Source organism: Protopterus annectens, chromosome 6.part0 (assembly GCF_019279795.1).
Source record: "Protopterus annectens isolate FY-2018-M chromosome 6.part0, PAN1.0, whole genome shotgun sequence".
NCBI classification, from domain to species: Eukaryota; Metazoa; Chordata; order Ceratodontiformes; family Protopteridae; genus Protopterus; species Protopterus annectens.
This window is the reverse complement of record NC_056737.1, coordinates 980,085,047-980,104,037: the sequence shown is the minus strand read 5'-3', so window position 1 is coordinate 980,104,037 and position 18,991 is coordinate 980,085,047. Positions and strand designations below refer to the sequence as shown.

Genomic DNA, 18,991 nt, shown 5'->3' with positions numbered 1-18,991 from the left:
CAGTAAGGCAGTTCCACCCCCTTTACGAAGTGGTCTGTCTTGTCTAATGATATTGTAGCCGGTAGGGAGAACTTCTGAGTTAGCTATGTTTTTATTTAGCCAGGTTTCTGTTAAAGCAACTATGTCTGGGGAGTAGTGTGCTATTGTGGCCTGGAGTTCAGGTATTTTATTTTTGATACTTCTAATATTAATATTTAGCATTAAAAGATGGTTGGTTTTGCTGCTGTTGTTGATTTGCCCAGGGATGAAGAAAGTGGGGGTGTTATGTTCTGACGTTTGTGTTGGAGCAGTTTATGTTAGACGGGATGGATTTGGTCTGGGTTGGGATGGATATCCCCACTTATGGTGAGCCTGGTGTTAAAATGGTGATACAGATGTTGGAGTTTGGTGAGGAGTGAGAAAGTATTGTGTTTTTTGGAGTAGGAATGAGAGCATGTGTGTTTAGTTCTGAACTGGTCCATTATGTAGTTCTTGAACAGTTGTGTGCAGATATTATTATAATGTGTGGTGTCTGTATATGAGAGTGCATAATGTAGTGTTGTGCTACTTAGTTTAGGGGTATTGCTAGAATGATAACTTGTGATGTTGTAAAGAATTATGAGACGACAAACTAGACTTAGTTGTGTGATAGTCATGGTTATAAAGTTTAAGTTGTTTCTAGGTGGGGGGTCTGAATAGGAATTATAGGGTTGCACTATATGTGGATGGGGAAGTAGTGTGGATGATGTAAAAAATGCCTAGTGGGAATGAGAGTGATTGGGAGTATTTTGTGTGGAGCAAGTTGGTGTGGTATAATGTGATATATGACTTGAGGAGCTGTGGTTGGTGGAGGTGATGTGAGGGTGAGCTGCTGGTGTGGCTGTGATTACTATAAATGTAGAGGTAGTGGGGGCGGGAGGGAATAGAGGGCAGGGGAGCAGTGAGAGCCCGAGCATTAGCGAGGGCGAACGGAGCGGGGCAGAGCCCACCAAGACGAGAAAAAAGTAAGTATTACTTTACAAATCTGAACACTTGAAACAATTTCCTGAGGTCTAATGGCTTACCAGCAAGCAAAATGTAATTGCTGAAGAGCACTTGTGTCCTGGTGGGAGACTAGAAATTTAAAGATGGCTCCATGCTCAGCAGGATTCTAATATAGACTTAGTATTGGGGGAGGGAGATAGCACAAGGGGTGTAAATCAGGTGGAATGCAAAAAATAGAGAGAGGCAATCAGTGGAAATCAGTGAAGGCCTCAGACGGGGTAAGTAATAATTCAAACTACCTGTAAAGTGAAGGAGAGCAGAGACAGCAAACTTTATTAAGGTTGGAGTGTGTCTTCACTTTGACTTGCTGATTAGTAACCAGTTTGTGCACAGATTAGAGTAGGGAGATACATTAGCAATGAAGGGAAATGTATAGAGATGCAAATAAACAGGTGGGCCTCCAAGTGATACAAACTAAGGCAGAAAGCACTGAGAGGGCTGCTTGATGGTTAATTTAGTCACAGGGATGTGAATTAAAATCTATACTGTCTATTGGACAGTTAGGATTAATGTACTAGCTGGGGTGGAGGGACACAAGGCTACAACAGTCAGTTTTATTAGCATGCTGAGAACTACTAAAGAAATACTGCTAATGTAATAGCTTCGCTCTCATAAAACGTACAAGTAGAATGCCTGGGTGGACTGACCCTGCTCTTGAGGCTCAAAATGTATATCCTTGTTTAGTTTGCAGTACTGATTCCCTCTTATACTGTATGGGTGGAGTGGTAGCCGCAGACTGCAGATTTGCTTGAGTGTGCTCAGCAAGCAGAATGCAATTGCTGAAGAGCACTTGTGTCTTGGTGGGAGACTAGAAATTTAAAGATGATAAACAAGTTTGTCACTAAGACAAAATTCCGGATAGTCATGGTTCAGTCCATTCTCCCTTTTCTGGAAGAAGGCGATTGGATGTGCTCGATAGACCTTTGGGATGCTTATTTACCACATCAAGATGGACAAATGGTCCAGAAGGTTTCTTCATTTCTGGCTGGGAACCAATCACTACCAATTCCGTGTCCTGCCCTTCGGACTCTCTATAGCCCCCAGAATGTTCACCAAATGCATGGCAGCAGTGGCAGCTCACTTGTGACTGCAAGGATTCTGGGTGTTTCCATATCTGAACGATTGGTTCCTCACTGCCCCCACCAAGCATCTATTGGTAACAGCCTTGCATTACACTCTCTCTCTGGTGCATTGCCTGGGAATAGCCATAAACTGGGATAAGTCCAATCTAACTCCATCCCAAACCCTGGATTTTATAGGGGTAACGTTCAATACCCGTTCTTGCTGGATCTCTCTCCCAGATCACAGGCTTCAAAGAATAAGGATACAGCCCCGGGTGATACTCTGTCACGAATTGGCCCAGGCCCGACAGGTCCTGCAGTTGCTAGGATCAATGGCAGCATCTATAGCTGTAGTACCCCTAGCAAGATTTCACATGAGACTCTTACAGCGGCTACTGTTAACCCAATGGTATCCAAATCATCAACCGTTGTCTTCCAAGATCCGTATTATGAATTGGTGCAAACTGGATCTTTCTTGATGGATGAAGCCAGACTCAGCACTTTGGAGCTAACCTTTTCATCCCCCTCAGCCCAACACCATTATGACCATGGACGCTTCTCTGATAGGGTGGGGAAGCCATTATCAGGGAATGACTGTCCAAGGTACTCGGTCTGATATAGAAGCCAGTCTGCATATAAATGTTCTGGAACTGAGGGCAGTGCTCTTAGCGTTGCAGGCATTTCAGACTGCCCTTCCTTCCGGAACTGTTGCTATCCAATCAGACAACATGTCAGTAGTTTTGTACATCATCAAACAAGGAGGAATCAAGTCCTATCCCCTATGTCAAGAGACCATGAGAGTTTGGCAATGGGCGACAGCTTTCAACCACTTTCTGAAAGCAATGCATATCCTAGGGATTTCCAAAGTGATCACAGACAAATTGAGCAAATTCATTCTCCTATCTCACGAGTGGTCCCTCGACCCCAAATTAGTGGCAAAGATTTTCAGCCATTGAGGCCAGCCTTGCTGCGACCTGTTCACCTCGCTATCCAACCACAAATGCAGCAACTATTTTGCCCTAATTCCCCCACAGGGGGAGTCCTGAGAGACGCACTTACTCATGATTGGCCGACGGGTCTTCCTTATGCTTATCCTCCCATTCCTCTGATTCTTACAGTTCTGAAGAAAGCCCTTTGGTTGAAAACCAAGATGATCCTCATAGCTCCCTTTTGGCCTTGACTGGTATGGTTCCCCTTTCTCTGGCCCTATCTTCTTTGCAGACCATGGATCCTGGATCCAACTCCACATCTGCTGTCTCACCCTCAAGAGCTGAGTCACCCAAATCTTTCCAGCCTCAAGCTCACAGATTGGCTTCTTCACTTCCAGTAATTGCCAGATATTGTAATCTTTCCTCTCCGGTATGCAACATTATTCTGGCTTCTCATAAACAATCCACCAGAAAAGTTTATGCTGACAGATGGAAAAGATTTTCGATTTGGTCTAGACAGAGAGATTTAGACCCTTTTTTTTACACCCATCTCTGCTGTACTCCAGTACCTATCTAATTTTTTCGAGGAGGGCATCGCAGCTTCAACCATTCGTGTCCATTTAGCTGCCATTTCGAATTGTCATAATGGTTTTGGTGACGCCTCCTTAATCTCTCATCGCCTGAGCAGGACCTTTTTGAAAGGAATCTGTCATTCAAGACTTCCAATTAAGCAGCCCATAGAACATTGGCGTCTCACTCTTGTCTTGCAGTCTTTGACACGATCCCCCTTCGAACCAGCAGCCACGTGTGACATCAAGTTTCTATCCTGGAAATCCCTTTTTCTGGTGGCTGTTACTTCGGCCAGACTCATTTCCAAGCTCCAAGTTCTTTGTACCAGGTGTCCTTATTTGATTTTTCATAAGGACAGAGTAATACTACGGACCAATCCTTCCTTCCTTCCTACCAAAAGTATTTTTCAACCTTTCCATTAATCAGACAATTGATTTGCCTGTGTTCTTCCCTAATTTTTCAAACAAGAGAGAGTATTGTTTACATTTACTGGATGTTCACAGACATTTGAGGTTTTACCTAGACAGAACAAAAACTATCAGGAAATCAGACTAATTATTTTTTTCCATTTCTGGCCCAAAACTGAGAAAGTCAGTCTCTAAAGTAACTCTATCCAAATGGCTCAGAGACTGTATAACTTTCATCTATAATCTAGAAAAGAAATCTGTCCTGCTAAACATCAGGGCTCATTCCACTAGATCTGTGGCAACTTCTGTGGCTTTTCTTTCCAGAGTTTCAATGGACGACATTTGTGCAGCAGCCACGTGGGCTTCCCCTCATACCTTTATCACTCCTTACAAGCTGGGTCTGGTCCCAAGGGGAAGAGCGTCCTTTGGTTCAGTGGTGCTCAGGAATGTTCTTCCTTAGGGCCACCCATTGATTTAAGGTAGCTGGAGACTCTGTCCTATCAATGATTAATGGAATGAAGATTAACAACATCAGATAAAGAAGTTATGTTTTACCATAACTTTCCATTTGTGTTGTTTATCTTCATCCATTCATCACATCCCAACCCTCATTCCCCTCCTAGAGGCTCCTGGGGGATCTTTAGGTCCATTTCCTGGACTAAGGTTTTTGCTCAGAGGTGGCCTCTGCTTTACTTGCTAGGACAAACTCGATCTGAGGTAACAGGGAGAAGAGAATTATGGGTAAAATCTTAGCTCGAGAGGTTTTGGCTGGTGTGAGCTTTGGTATAAGGCCAACTCGGTTCCGAGGGTTCGGAACCGAACCCATCAGTGATGAATGGATGAAGATCAACAACACAGATGGAATGTTATGGTCAGACATAACTTCATTTCAGCAACAAAGTGAAGCTCTGTCCTTGGAACTGGAACTTGCCATGTGTGGGTATGTTTGCAAAATCTCACATTTCTACAAAAAAAATTTGAAAAGATGGCAACCTTAGTTTGATGTGTTCTTACCCTTACACTGTCATCCGTAAGAGTAGGGTAACTTTGTCTGCTGACCTGTCATATAGGTTTTAAGAAAGTGTGGCATTGCTGTCAAGTAAAAGGTTTATGGAATCCTAGATCCTGCTGTGGTTTTATCTGAGGTGCGCACTGTAACAGTTTTCATTCTAGAAGATCCCTTCCCTTTTCCCCTTTTATGTTGTATTAGGATTCCTTGTGTTTTATTGTCAGAATATGTTGTTATGATTGTGGAATGTTTGGTGAAATAACCATATAGTCAAGTAGGCTTGCTGCACAAATGAAAGGCTAGAATTTGTGTTTGGCTGTGGAAATTGTGGTGTGACATCTATCAACTGTAGTAGGTATTTGCAAGGCAGTACTGAGGAAAGGCCTGGTGTTTTACACCTGCTTCTCACGTTGCATGTTCTTGAGTGAGGTATCTTCTGTATACACCACTGGAAGTTACAGATAGTGATACAGACTGAAACGTGCCTTTACTTTAGCTCAGAGGTAAAGGTCCACATGCTGCTTCTGTCATATTGATTTATTTCTGTCTCTCCAGCTGTTAAAAGATCCAGCATCTTCAGATGACTGTACCTTTTCACAAGTTTTGATAATTTTTCCTCATCCCTTACAGAGAGCTTTTGAGTATTTCAGTCAAGCAGCAAATGCTGGGAATTCTCACGCCATGGCCTTTTTAGGAAAGGTACGTTTTTATAGTTATTTTTATCTACACTGATTAACAACTGCATGTCAAACAGATTATATGAATAAGATTAAATGACTGTCGACATTGGGTTTACCCTGTAACATCTGTAATGTCTGTCATGATTCTCAGTAATGACTTCGACATCTAGGGTATATGGCCAGCCACAACAAGGTCTTACTGTAACTGGTAGGTTATGCTGGAATGATCAGGTGATATGCATACCCAAGAGGAATTGATTCCATTCTTAAAGCTGTATAGCACAATATGTTAATATGTTAAATCCTTTTATTTTTTTTTAATTTTTTACACAGATAAGAAATACTATTATTATGTAGTAGAGTTAACTGCCTAAACAGAGATTGTGTAGTTAAAACAGTTTTGCTGCCATTGTGAATGATTAGAACATGATTGCTTGAAATCCAACAGCAAGGTCAACTGACTGGAAACTCCGTTCATGAACTGAATACCTGTGCAGATCAAAGTAATTGTTGTGCAGGAGGCAAGCTGCCATACTGCTAACTTACCTAGATAGTTTCCACAGGTGCACAACAAATAGAAACGGAGAAACTCCCCACTACAGTGTCCAATGCTTACTCAAAAACAGTGCTCCATGAATAACTAGTAGTCAAGTGTACAGCCTAGGAAGAGAATTAAATTCCATTTCATCAATTCGAACACGATCATCCGCATGTGTTATGTACAGGAGGACCACTGCTCTAGCATGTCTCTTATGTGTTCTGTAATAAAGGCAAGACACTGTGCTTTGAAAGCAAGCATTTTAAGAACTGTTCATATGTTTTCCATTAGATCATGGTTGCAACATTCCTTACGTTTGATACTTTCCTTGTGAAGGTCCTATCCATCTGGACAGCCTTCCAAAGCTCAGGGTCCTTCCCTCACAAGGCATAAGTCTACCCTGGACACACGGAAGTGTGCTGGTATGAGGAGCATTTGACTACACCATCGTAAGAACTTTATTGCCATATTCATATATGCAGGCATCCATCAAGTGTCCGTGATTAGTTTGCCATTTCATTGGTTACTCAGAATTATAAGTACTCCACTGGGAATGCTTTCTTCTTTTTTCTGTAAATTTAGCAGAATTTTTGTACTGTCTGTCTTTAAAAATGAAAAATGTGATTATGGTAGACACTTGCTTTCTTTCCGGTGACTACCATTGTAAGTTGCTGTTTTTTTGTATAGGGGTACAACACGACATGAAGTCTTATAAAATCTGTCAGGGATTTGCTCCGTTGACAAGAAGTTGCTTTTGGACCCTCAGCACTTATCTAGAGTGTAAGAGGTTGTCTCACTTGGTGCTTGCTACTATGTTATCTGCTTCTGCAGCTTTTGCACCTGATCCTCCAGTGAAAAAGAAACGTAAAGGATGTAATCTTTTGGAAATGCTTCATTCTACCTCTCAAGTAGTTAAACTTTCCGTAAAGTATGGCCACATGCAGCCACTAAAGCAGCTGCTGCCATCTCTTTCATCAGTAGTTACACTTGACTAAGGCTGCAGACTTTAACTGAAGGTGTTAAGGCATGGTGACTGAATGCTACTGTGGACAGAGATCCCTCATCCAGCGACTTTAAGAAGATGAAGAGAACGGTAAAGTGATGTACGGATGTAAAACAGCCATTTTGCCAGTATCTAGATATGACAGAAATTACACAGCAAAATGTGCTTTTCTGAAAAGAATCCAGAGCAGACAGCAGCCGAAATTAGGTCAAGTTCAATATAAGACAAACCGCCAAGGGGGACTCTTACGACTAAGCAAGCTGGGTTCTAGAGTTGTAACAGTAATACAGATCTGTCCTGACTATCCCTTTCGTATTCCTCTTGCCTGTCCCCTAGAATTTCTGGCAAACATTCTCTTTGAAGTTTTTTATAATGGGAAATGTACTCTGGGTTTAAAGCATCATAAAAACAGGTTACAAGCTTTAATGGAATTCCAAAAAAAAAAAAAAAAAAAAAAACCTGTCTTGGGCATTTGTCATGTTCCAGAAGAATAGGAGCAGGAACATCTTGTGCCACCTGTTGTTTCAAAACATTTTTTGTCATGAGTCATAGAGTGGCTCCGCATCTTTGGGGCAAATAATTATATTTGAAAATGTTTCGGGTCCCTAGGACATAAGCAGATTAGTGACCTGTTTCAGATGTTTCCAGACTAAAAACTTTCTAAATGTTGCTCATTTCAAAGTCCTCTCCTTTCAAACTTTTGCTTTTCTTCACCTAAATGCTCTTTTAGCTACTTTAGATTTAAAGGATGCTTATCTGCACATCCCTATCCCCAGGCATCACAGAGTCTTGTACTATCTGATTGCTTCTTTGCCCTTTGGAATTTCCATAGCACCAAGGGTATGCAAGAGCGATTTTCGAAATTTGCTCTTCTCCTGCATTTGTGTTATTTTATTATTTTTTTTCTTCAGCTTGTCGGCACTCTGTATTTTGAGTCCAGATATTTCAACAGGGAGCCGGGCCGACATGTGCATGGCTCCCAAATATGCAACAAAGTCTACAAAGCATAGACTATTTGCCTGGAAGTGTGTGCTTAAGTACATTTATACCCAAAGCAGATTCCAAAGAATTTTTCCTCCGGTAGATGGCAAAAGTTGGAGGTGTGATAGAGAAGAAATGGATAACTGGGAACATGGTTTACAGGCTTTAAATATTCTCTACAGAGAACTCTGTCAGGAATACTGAGCAAGCAAATGAGTGTAACTAAAGAAAAAAATATTTTTTAGCTGGGATGCAGGATCTGAATTGCCTAGACATAGGCCTTAAGTTTAATTCTGGTGACTGCCAAAAAACTAATTACTAGAAACTGGATATCAGAGTCAAAACCAACAATACTTGAAGTAGTCAGTATTGCAACAGAGATAAAAGAACAGGAATGAGATCTTTAGAAAACGGTAGGAGCAAATTACATGGAGAAAATGGAAATTGTGGGAGCAGTACCTGCAAAAAATGTTTTGGAGGAGAAATGAGGTTTAAGAGAAGGCAGGAAGTGAACAATGTATGTAATGTTTTAAATGAATAGTATATAACAATATATGTGATGCAGAATGTAAATATGAACTTGTTAATAAAGGTGTTTAGAGAAAACAAATTGCTCTGGTGGACCAGTCAAGTAGGCTACAGTCCAGGGGTCTCCTGTATGCAACCTTTGCCAGTACAGAGTATAGCAATTCTTGCCTCAGACTTTGCATGGGGAGTTTCCTGCCAAGAAACTAAAGTTCAGTGGGGACTTCCAAGATGACTGCACATCGAGTAACAGCTTAACTCTAGCTCTACCATTGTGAAAACAGAAACCTAACAGAGAAGGCCTGTAGCCTTTTGTGTTTATGGATAAATTTCAGTAACTGGCTAGTATGTGTACTGCCTGGATGCCAGGAAAAAGAAATACAGAGCACTTAGAAAAAAAAGCACTACAAAAAGTGAGGAAGAAATACTGATTGGGGAAAGTTCTGCAGATATTGAGCAAAAAGCAGTGCAATCTCCAGACATGACTTCCAGTAACCTAGTGTAAGATATGATAACTGTACACATATCTGGTTAAAATAAACAAAACACTGATGGAGTACATCAACACACACAACAAAAGGATGAAAAAAATGGAAGAAGCTTTAAAGAGATATTCAGATGAGGTGATTAAGCTGGAAAAAACAAGTTGAAATGAAGAAAATGCTGGCTCAATATGAGACAGCTCAGGAAGAGATGTTTCAAAAAATAATAGAATCAAAGGGCAGAGCATGTAGGGAAAACCTGAGATTTTCAGCTATACCAGACAAGCTGGAAGGAACAGCCTGCATTAATTTTCTGAAAGCACAAATAAGCAACTGGAATGGTATTCTACAGCAGGAGTTGTTAGTCAAAAGAGTACATCATGTGTGTGCTCCAAACCTGGCTATGAAAAGCAACTAGACCATTAATAGTAAAGATGTAATCCTACCAACAAGAAGGAGTTGATTCTGACAAAACTGTGGCAGAAGGACAAAATACTAAATGTGGGAGACATCAGAGTGTTTGTGGAGAATGATTACTCATTGTATAGCAGGCAGAAGAGGAGTAAATTCATTCCACTGTTCAGGAGATGTTGAGACGTAGGTGTGAGATTCAAACTACTGTACCCAGCTGTCTTTATTCTTCTCTGGAGGGATGAAATCATTTTTGATGAAGTACATGCTAAGGAGGAAATACAAAGTTTGTCCAAAAAAAAGTGATCTGTGAAACAGAAGGAGATTGTTTCTTGTTCTTCTGGTAACAGAGAGACTATCTGTGAAACCTTTTCCACAGTTTCAACAGAAAATGTTGTCAAGAAAGAATGGAGCATGAGAGTTGACTAGACAAATCAAGGGTACTTTGGAAATGAAACCACAACAGGATTTAGGAGATGGAGATGAACAGTAATAAAACTAGTAACTTAATGTTATAATGCAATACTTGTATTTGTGAAACATGACAGAACAAGAAGATCTAGAAATGTTGGACACTTTCAGAATTTGTTTGACTTGTCGGGGACTTTGAAGTAAATGCCCTACTTCATGTCATTAATGTTCCGAAAAAATGTTTTGAAGAGGGGAAGAAAATAGAGATGGTTAACTGTAAATAAAGTAAACATTTTTCTTACTAGTACTATTTTTGTGGTGTATGGTTTTCTCTGCATGCTATAAAGTAAAGTTGTCTCAGTTATTTTAAGTGCAATGGGGATTGTAAACAGGTGCTGCAGTTCTTTTTTTCCTTTCTTTCTCCCTTCTCTCTTTTTTCTTCAGTTTTAAGAAATGTAGGCTATGCAATGTAAAAAAAAAAAAAAAAAAAAAAAAAAAAAAAGCTTGACTAAAATAGTATGACAAAAGAAAACATAATGTGTTTTCTCATTCTTGCTTGGAGAAATGACAGGATTAAGGACCTTAGATTGACTTAGGACAAGTTTTAAGACAAAGCAAGTAAATGAAAAAGAATATTGAATATTATGAGGCTGTTTTCTGCCAAATGAATGTGTGCTTAGTAACAATTCTGTATCTGGCCCTCGTGTCCATGGAAATAATCCGATAAAGAAAAATTGACTGTCTGGTTCTCATGTCTCCATAGAGACAATCTGATAATGGAAAGTGGTTACAGGCTGGTGGAGAGTGATTGGCTGGGGGGGGGAGCGATACTGGCTAGGAGATGATGTTCTCTGAAAGCATTCAGGGGTTTTCCCAGCTGGGAGAGCTCTTAGTAGAAGCAGAGGCTGCACCGTGCATCTTAGCATGGATAACCTTTCTTTTAAGTTAATTCAAGTCTGTGAGTGTGGCTGTCAGTTTGGGACATTTGTTCTTATTAGAAGGGTAAAACTTCAATATATGTAGATGTACATAATTTTGTGTGTTGGTATTAAATTAATAGGTTTTAGGTGGGTATTGTTTTTTTTTGAGGGCTTCCAGTAAAACAAAAAGTAGATGTCACATAGGCTCAAATGAATATGACAATAAACAATGATATAGAGGTTCAACTTGCCAAACAATGTATGCATGTAACACAAAAGCTGCAACTAGACTTTTAACAAAAAAAGATGTACATAAAAGGTAGGAATAATAACTTTTCAGTACAGGGATGCTTTCTGCAATGTCTTTAAATTTCAATGGTCTCACAGATAAATACAAAAAAAATGAATAATGAACTATATTAAAAATGTAGAGTCCAAATAGCTATGTTACAGGAGACAAACTTGGAAAGAATTGAACATGTGAATTTGATAAAGAAAGGTTTTCGGGATGATCATTCAGTGGAATATCTGGGACTAAGGAAAAGAGGAGTACTTATATCAATTGCAAGAGGAGCTCCAATATTGATAGAAGAGGATAAAAAGGATAATGTCAGATTTGTATTGCTAAGAGGCTACTGGCAAGGGAGGAGGATTACACAGGCATGTATTTATATTCCACCTAAAACTGTTATAATGGAGCTTAAAAAATTTTGGGAGAAATCAGTTTTCAGCAAGAATATTACTTATAGGTGGGGACTGCAATTTGATTTGCAGCAGTGAATATTTATCTGGGAGTCCAGAAGGGAAAGTATAACAAAGGAGGGTAGATTTTTGAAGAAATTTATGAAAATATTTTGCGTGGAAGATGTGAATACAGTAACAAGAGATCAGAGTGAATTTCCATATTATTCCCCAAGATATAAAAAACTGGGCTAGGCTAGACAGAATTTACATTTCACAGGGACATGTGCATTTAACTGAATGTCTTGATAAATGCCCAATAACCATGGGCCAATAATAACTAAAATAAAACACAGGGTAATGAAATAAAAATCATGGTGCTTTCCCACCTAACTGTTGAAATGAGAGGAATTTTAGGAATGGGAAGTGATGATTATTCAGGTGCTATTTGAGAGGATAGAAATTACTTCTGATAATATAGCTAGGGAGTGGGATAAAATTAAGGTGGAGTTTAAAAATAGGTTGGAAATGAAAGAAAATGAGCTGTGGTTAAGAAGTAACACAAATTATTTAAGGGACGGACAAATGTTAAAATATTGCAAAACAGGGAGAATGTCACAGAACAAGAGGAGGATCAAATGCAGCATGCTATGTAGAAAATAATGGATTATCTCAATAATATACATGAGTTTAGAAAGATTGCTTTTCTTGATAGTAACACTAGAGCACAAAAAAAAAAAAGAAATCCGTGGTAACCCGCAAAGTCTCAGAAAACGCAGTATGAAACCTATACTGGGTCAAAAACAAACCAAGAAGAAACTTTGCAATGTGGAGAGTATGATGTTCACTTCCTAAATGATGTTATGCACTTAGTTCACTTAATAAAAATTGAACTGTAAAATATAACTATAAAATAAGTGCTACAAAATAATCAAATAGACAATAGTAGGTAGTCCACAGTTGAGTTAAAAATGCAATGTCCTTTATTGAAACACACAAACAAGCGATGCTAGTTGAGTGTAATGAAAAGCGTCAAAAACATTCCTTATTTATATATAATCAGGTTGTTTGGAGCAAGGGAGTAGTTAGAGAGGGTGGTTCTGTTAAGAGCCATAAAAGCATTAAAATCATTCCTTTAGCCAAGTCCCCCTTCCCCCTTAACACCATAGTGTAATCAGAAACTGTGCTAACTAAAACTGAATCTAAAAAGCTAGAGACAAATTGTTAATGTTCTGTATAGGCTAACCAACTAATCAAAATGTTATTAGTTAAGAAACAAGTAACCAAAAAATGGCTGATTGACTAACAAAAAGATATACCCGTAGACATCTACTAGAGTAAATATTAATATACAACTTTTAACAAAGGTCGCTTTCGTAACAAATACTTCGTGTGTGTGTCAAAAACAAATTATAATATGAATGAACATGTGTATAGATATACAACTGAAAACCTAAGTAGGATGAAAAAACATAAAAATAATTGCTAAGCTGGAAATACAGTGATACATGTTTAAGTACTAAGGCCATGGGGATCTGTTTTAAGTGTGGCATCTAACTAACAAAACCATTAGTCTGAGTGTACATAAGAGTAAATGCAACCTTTAAAACAGGAAAAAGAAATGGAAAAAAAGAAAAAGACTAGTCAGACTAGGCCCACGCACACTGTGCGCACTGTCAGACTAGGCCCACGCACACTGTGCGCACTGTCAGACTAGGCCCACGCACACTGCGCACTGTCAGACTAGGCCCACGCACACTGTGCGCACTGTCAGACTAGGCCCACGCACACTGTGCGCACTGTCAGACTAGGCCCACGCACACTGTGCGCACTGTCAGACTAGGCCCACGCACACTGTGCGCACTGTCAGACTAGGCCCATGCGGCCCATGCACACTGTGCGCACTGTCAGACTAGGCCCATGCACACTGTGCGCACTGTCAGATTAAGCCCATGCACACTGTGTGCACTGTCCGACTAAGCCCATGCACACTGTGTGCACTGTCAGACTAAGCCCATGCACACTGTGCGCACTGTCAGACTAAGCCCATGCACACTGTGTGCGCAATGTCAGACTAGGCCCATGCACACTGTGTGCGCTGTCAGACTAGGCCCACGCACACCGTGCGCGCTGTCAGACTAGGCCCACGCACACCGTGCGCGCTGTCAGACTAGGCCCACGCACACCGTCCGCGCTGTCAGACTAGGCCCACGCACACCGTGCGCGCTGTCAGACTAGGCCCACGCACACCGTGCGCGCTGTCAGACTAGGCCCACGCACACCGTGCGCGCTGTCAGACTAGGCCCACGCACACCGTGTGCGCTGTCAGACTAGGCCCACGCACACCGTGCGCTGTCAGACTAGGCCCACGCACACCGTGCGCTGTCAGACTAGGCCCACGCACACCGTGTGCGCTGTCAGACTAGGCCCACGCACACCGTGTGCGCTGTCAGACTAGGCCCACGCACACCGTGTGCGCTGTCAGACTAGGCCCACGCACACCGTGCGCACTGTCAGACTAGGCCCACGCACACCGTGCGCACTGTCAGACTAGGCCCACGCACACCGTGCGCACTGTCAGACTAGGCCCACGCACACCGTGCGCACTGTCGGACTAGGCCCACGCACACCGTGCGCACTGTCGGACTAGGCCCACGCACACCGCGGCGCACTGTCGGACTAGGCCCACGCACACCGTGCGCACTGTCGGACTAGGCCCACGCACACCGTGCGCACTGTCGGACTAGGCCCACGCACACCGTGCGCACTGTCGGACTAGGCCCACGCACACCGTCGCACTGTCGGACTAGGCCCACGCACACCGTGCGCACTGTCGGACTAGGCCCACGCACACCGTGCGCACTGTCAGACTAGGCCCACGCACACCGTGCGCACTGTCAGACTAGGCCCACGCACACCGTGCGCACTGTCAGACTAGGCCCACGCACACCGTGCGCACTGTCAGACTAGGCCCACGCGCACCGTGCGCACTGTCAGACTAGGCCCACGCGCACTGTGTGCACTGTCAGACTTGCACTGCCTACAAGGAAAAAATGTAACAAAAGTCTTCAGTTTAAAATCTAAAGTAACATTTAATGTGGCACCATCAAAAATGATTAATGTATACATGAGCCACCTAAAGTATGTCCTTTATAACATTGTAAGTTAGTGCTAAAAGAAGTAAACAGTGTGTAATATTTGTTTTTTAACACTAGAGCACAAAAACTTTTAGTGCAACGACTCAGGCAGCAGAAAGTAGAAAGGGCTGTGGCTAAACTTAGGGAGCCTATAACAAAGAAGATAAGAGATCCTGTAGAGGTATTATAAATATTTTGGAAATTCTATGAAAGTCTGTGTAAAGCAGATAAATATTGAAATCGAGAAAAGATAGAAATGGAAATGTTTATGGAAGAATTAAATATGCCAAGGTCAGAGGTAGAGGAGGCTCGATTGCTAACTGTTAGGGTAGGCGCAGATGATATAAAAATTGTGATGTATAACCAATCTACAAGGAAGTCCCCAGGAATAGATGGTATTCCTGTATTGCCCTAAAGCATTTTAATAATTATATTAATTCAAATTGTGTTTACCCTGTAATACCCGCTGTATAAAACTACACTGAAATACATGTTAACCTTGTGTTCTGTTGTAATATTATACTCTTGGAATTTTTCTCCCTGGGCCTCCGCTGAAAACGGGCTGCTAGCCCAGTCAGACATTCCCAGTAAATAAATGTAGAATGAAATAAAATAAAATAAATTTGGAAGCTAGGAGGGGAAAAAGATCTGGGAGGTTTTGTTTAACAATATTTTAAGAGGAGGATAAGTACCAACATCCTGGAAGAAAGTGGTAGTTGCACAGAGTGCAGGCTGGAGAAGTTGTTTGACTGCAACTGAGCTACAAAATATAAGTATCTTTTGATTATTTTTACAGATTACTGTTTTTATAATTTAATATATATAAAGCACTTTGTCTATTCAGAATCTTCACAAATCCTTATCTGTTTAAAAACTTTCATTTGCAGTTGCCCGCCCCTACTGTGACACACCTCCCAGTCTAGTGTCATTAGCTCTTTCTTCTTAATACAGAGAGAACATTTGATAAGGCCTTCTGTTCCTCCTTTTTCCCTTTTCAAAAAGTAAAACAAAACTTTTTTTTTCTTTTTCGCCTGAACCTTCTTGTGTTCTGACTGTCCTTCTCAAACATATTGGAAATATACAGTATATTTCAGAGCATTTGTTATAACTGTATTTGCTATAACTGATTTAAGTATTTTTTTTCTGGCATTTTGAATATTTACTGCTTAGCGACTGCATCTTAGCCTGTTTATACAGCTCTGCATTCTATTTAAACAGTTTTTGTGTTGATTAACTGTTTTGCACTCTTAAAAAGTTATTTGTTGCTTAATTTTACCTGTAGGCTAACACACTCAAGTGTGCTAGCCGCTTAAAAGCATTTATAGCATTTACTGTCTGTTTTTTTCCTTGTCTCTGTAAAAAAAAAAAAAAAATCTCTTGTTTTCCCACCTTACTGAACTAGAGTAGTCCAGTTTCAGAGTTGCTGATCCCTGGGCTTGTTTTTAGTTCCTGTTACTGATCCATTGCCTTATTAGGAAGGAGGGAAGTTTCTTTGCTTACCAGTGGGAGTGGGAAGCACTGAGCAGCCTTTTTGTCCGATTTGGTGAAGTTTCAGCCAGAAACTAGTAGTCCATTGGTCGTTTTGGGCCAGTTCCTAGCTCCTTTCAGCCCCCTGCTATAAAACACGCTAAACACGCGTTTTCCAGCTTGTACCAACTCGGCACAGATCCTCGTGGTGGCCTGCAGAGTGATCCAAGCAGCAGAGAGCTAAAAGAGTGACTTTCTACCAGATATAAGTATTTTTTGTGGCTTTCCCACTGTTATTAAGCTAGCGACTGCATTTCGCCTGTTTTACTGCTACTTTAAGTGATTTCTGCATTTTACACTGTTTATTGCACTTTAAGTTACTAATTGTTGCAAATTGTTTCTGTAGGCTACACACTAAAGTGTGCTAGCCGATTTACAGCATTTATAGCATTTACTGTCTGTTTTTTTCCTTATCTCTGTAATAAAACAAAAAAATCTCTTGTTTTCCCGCCTTACTGAACTAGAGTAGTCCAGTTTCAGAGTTGCTGATCCCTGGGCTTTGTTTTTAGTTCCTGTTACTGATCCATTGCCTTATTAGGAAGGAGGGAAGTTTCTTTGCTTACCAGTGGGAGTGGGAAGTTTCTTTGCTTACCAGTGGGAGTGGGAAGCACTGAGCGGCCTTTTTGTCCGATTTGGTGAAGTTTCAGCCAGAAACTAGTAGTCCATTGGTCGTTTTGGGCCAATTCCTAGCTCCCTTCAGCCCCCTGCTATAAAACACGCTAAACACGCGTTAGCGCGGAGTTGCCACTGTTGCACACAAGAGCAGTGGCGGTTAAACAAGGTTAAACTATTCGGGCCATCTAAATTCCACTCTTCAAATTTTCCCTTAGAACTACCTTCCACGAGCTGTACTGCTGATCTAACCAGCATATCCTATAACTGAAAAGTTCATCTCTACTTGATTCCCAAGTAGACTATTCTCTATCTGTAAAGCCTAGCACTTACTCCTACAGTACTTGCACCTTGATAAAGCACTCTTATTATAGATAGTACCCCACCAGCCTAAAACCCACTTCCCCGGAGTCCTTTGAAAGTCTCTTTATCTACTACTTCTAGTATGTCGAGGGATCAGTTGCTAGTGTCCTCTCCAGCTCAACTGGTGAACCTGGGAATATTGAGGCAATGTTACAATTGCCTCATGTACACAGACAATCCTCTCTTTCTCCCACAAAACACAAATACATGCGAGAGATGCAACTATACGGCCAAACTGGAGGCTGAGCTCTCTCAACATAGGACTGGCAAGACCAGACAGGAGGAGAAGGTAACCACACACAATACATACCCAGTCACACATGGTACCATCACAACTTCAAATCATACACATACTCACACAAAGACATACTCGGAGGCTCTGATCAAAAATTTACCAAAACAGCAGAGGCCACCAAAGCAGACACCCAAACAACTACCACCTCACGACCCAACACATGCAACACATAGACCACACAGTCAGAGTGTCAAACAGTCACAGCCCTTAAGGCCAAACAAAATGCCAGACACACTTGTCATTGGTGATTCCATAGTCAGACACACTGACGTCCCGCTCACCAGACTGAAAAGGAGAAGGTCACAGTAAGCTGCCTGTCGGGCGCTAGAATCCGCCACATAACGCAAGCACTCGGGTCTCTCAACAGCAGGTACAAGTACGACTCAGTCATTGTCCACGCTGGTGTCAACGACCTGAGACGTACCTCCTTGGACTACATGAAAGGGACATCGAGGAGCTCTCTGATTATGTAGCCCAGGCAGGTATGACCCTGACCTTGAGCAGTATCCTACCTTCACCTAGAATGATGCCACAATACAGTGATAAGATGATCAGCTTTAATAATTGGCTTAAATTCTGGTGTCATTCAAAGGGGATCCAGTGTCTGTCTGCCTGGGATGACATGCTGGACAAGCCACGCTGCTTCGCAAGGGACGGCTTGCACCTGTCACTCCTGGGCTTCGGATATTGGCAAAGGCTCTTGCCACCCCATAGTGCCTTTTTAGGCAAGGTTCAAATTCTAAACCTACCACCCTAGAACACCAAAAAGGAAAAAACTAAGGGTAATGCTGCTCAATGCCAGAAGTCTCACTCTCAAGATGCACGCACTCGAGGCCCTTCTCAATATGGAGAACATCGATGTCTGTGCTGTGACAGAAACCTGGTTCAAGGCTCCTGAGAGCACCCCAGCACTAACAGGTTTCACCTCATATCATGCGTTCCGGCCCCAAAATCCGGACAACACCAAGAAAGGAGGGGGGGTGTCCATATTCATAAAGGACACCCACACCTCAAGGTTGGTGGCAACGCACGATGCATCGGAGACCATCCAGGTGCAATTAACCATAGGCAAGACTGCTCTGCAATTTGTAGCATGTTACAGGCCACCCTCTCAAACTCAGGGACCTCACATGGCCTTCCTGAAAACATTGGAGGGGATAAATGTATCTCCAAACACCATCATACTAGGTGACTTCAACTACCCTAATATAGACTGGGAACACTACTCAAGCCCGAACACTCTAACCCAAAGATTCCTGGAGTTCATAAACTCAAATGCCATGGAACAACTAGTCACCATCCCCACAAGAGGAGAAAACATACTTGATCTCATCATCACGAACATGGGATCAAAATGTTTAACACCGGAAGTATACCCCTCACTGGTGAGATCAGATCATAAACTAATCTCGCTGGAGGTCCTCAT

The 18,991-nt window shown here is 41.7% G+C and overlaps 1 protein-coding gene across 1 annotated transcript in view; it reads left to right on the top strand.

Moving 5' to 3' along the window:
- SEL1L (SEL1L adaptor subunit of ERAD E3 ubiquitin ligase) overlaps nt 1-18,991 on the top strand; it is a 579,007-nt gene that overhangs the window by 289,340 nt on the left and 270,676 nt on the right. Inside the window, exon 12 of the mRNA XM_044074620.1 lies at nt 5,630-5,698. Within this exon, the coding sequence (XP_043930555.1) occupies nt 5,630-5,698 (69 nt within the window). The remainder of the gene's footprint in view (nt 1-5,629; nt 5,699-18,991) is intronic.